Below are 906 nucleotides of genomic sequence, written 5' to 3'. Positions count from 1 at the left end.
GCTTACGCGGGTTTGTTCCAGAAGTCCAAGCTAGCCACCACATCTTCGCTTGCTTCGTCTTCGTACGCATAAATAATCTAGAAAAGTTGGCATTAGGTAAACAACGTCCTCGGCAAAATGAAAGTGGGGAAAACAAGAGAAAGAAAAAGAGTATAGTTCTAGATAGAGGAAAGAGAGAAAAGGAGATAAATTTATTTGACAATAACTTACCTCCCTAGTAGACGAGTGCAACATCCGAATATTCCGTCCCGTCATGACGTGGATTAGTTCGCTGCTTTCAATGTGCCTGATTTCTATAAAGCTCGATTCGAAAGCGAGAATGTATGGATACGATAACGCGAACGCGACAGGATTTCCTTCCCACGCTATTCTCCAGTCTGGCTGAGCCCTCCAGCCGTTACGGTTGACGAAGAAGGAGAAGTCGCTATAGTTAAGGAGGAACTCGCCGTTCATCCGTTCAATATGGATGGGCTTTACGTTCTCTTTTCTAGCAACGAAATCGAGGGAGGTATCGGCCTGGTCCAGCAGCGATTGTCTTTCAGTGGTTTCCAGACTGACAACCTCGAAGCCGCGAGAACAGCCTACGCAGAGTGTTGCTCGTAAGAAATGGACGGAAGAAGATTCCGCAGGAATGTAAAATTCCTAGAAACAGAAATAAATTAGCATGGAAAAATGGCAAGAATGGAAGCGACAACTTCGTGAATTAACGCTAACCTTGAAAGGCTTTGAAAGCATCTTGGGCCACCCTGGAACATCTTGCTCAATGGCTTCTCTTCCCTTCGCAGGATCTCCACAGGTTCATACACCTTTGATTGTCGTTGACAAGGCAGATGTCTTTACTGACAGACTAGATGTCGCCCCGAGCCCATTTCTATACTGACAACTGTGAATGCCTTGGATTTCTTC

General features: G+C 45.5%; 1 protein-coding gene across 1 annotated transcript; it reads right to left on the bottom strand.

Moving 5' to 3' along the window:
* Positions 1 to 6: 6 nt before the first annotated feature.
* HCAG_09343 (predicted protein) lies at positions 7 to 735 on the bottom strand (the record flags this gene model as incomplete). The annotated part of the gene is made up of 3 exons (XM_001535696.1): positions 7 to 77; positions 211 to 642; positions 715 to 735. Coding segments are annotated over 3 exons (524 nt in total), but the record flags the coding sequence as incomplete, so codon positions are not given.
* Positions 736 to 906: the final 171 nt, after the last annotated feature.

Source organism: Histoplasma capsulatum, genomic scaffold (assembly GCF_000149585.1).
Source record: "Histoplasma capsulatum NAm1 scaffold_264 genomic scaffold, whole genome shotgun sequence".
NCBI classification, from domain to species: Eukaryota; Fungi; Ascomycota; class Eurotiomycetes; order Onygenales; family Ajellomycetaceae; genus Histoplasma; species Histoplasma mississippiense.
This window is presented reverse-complemented; position numbering and strand designations above follow the sequence as displayed.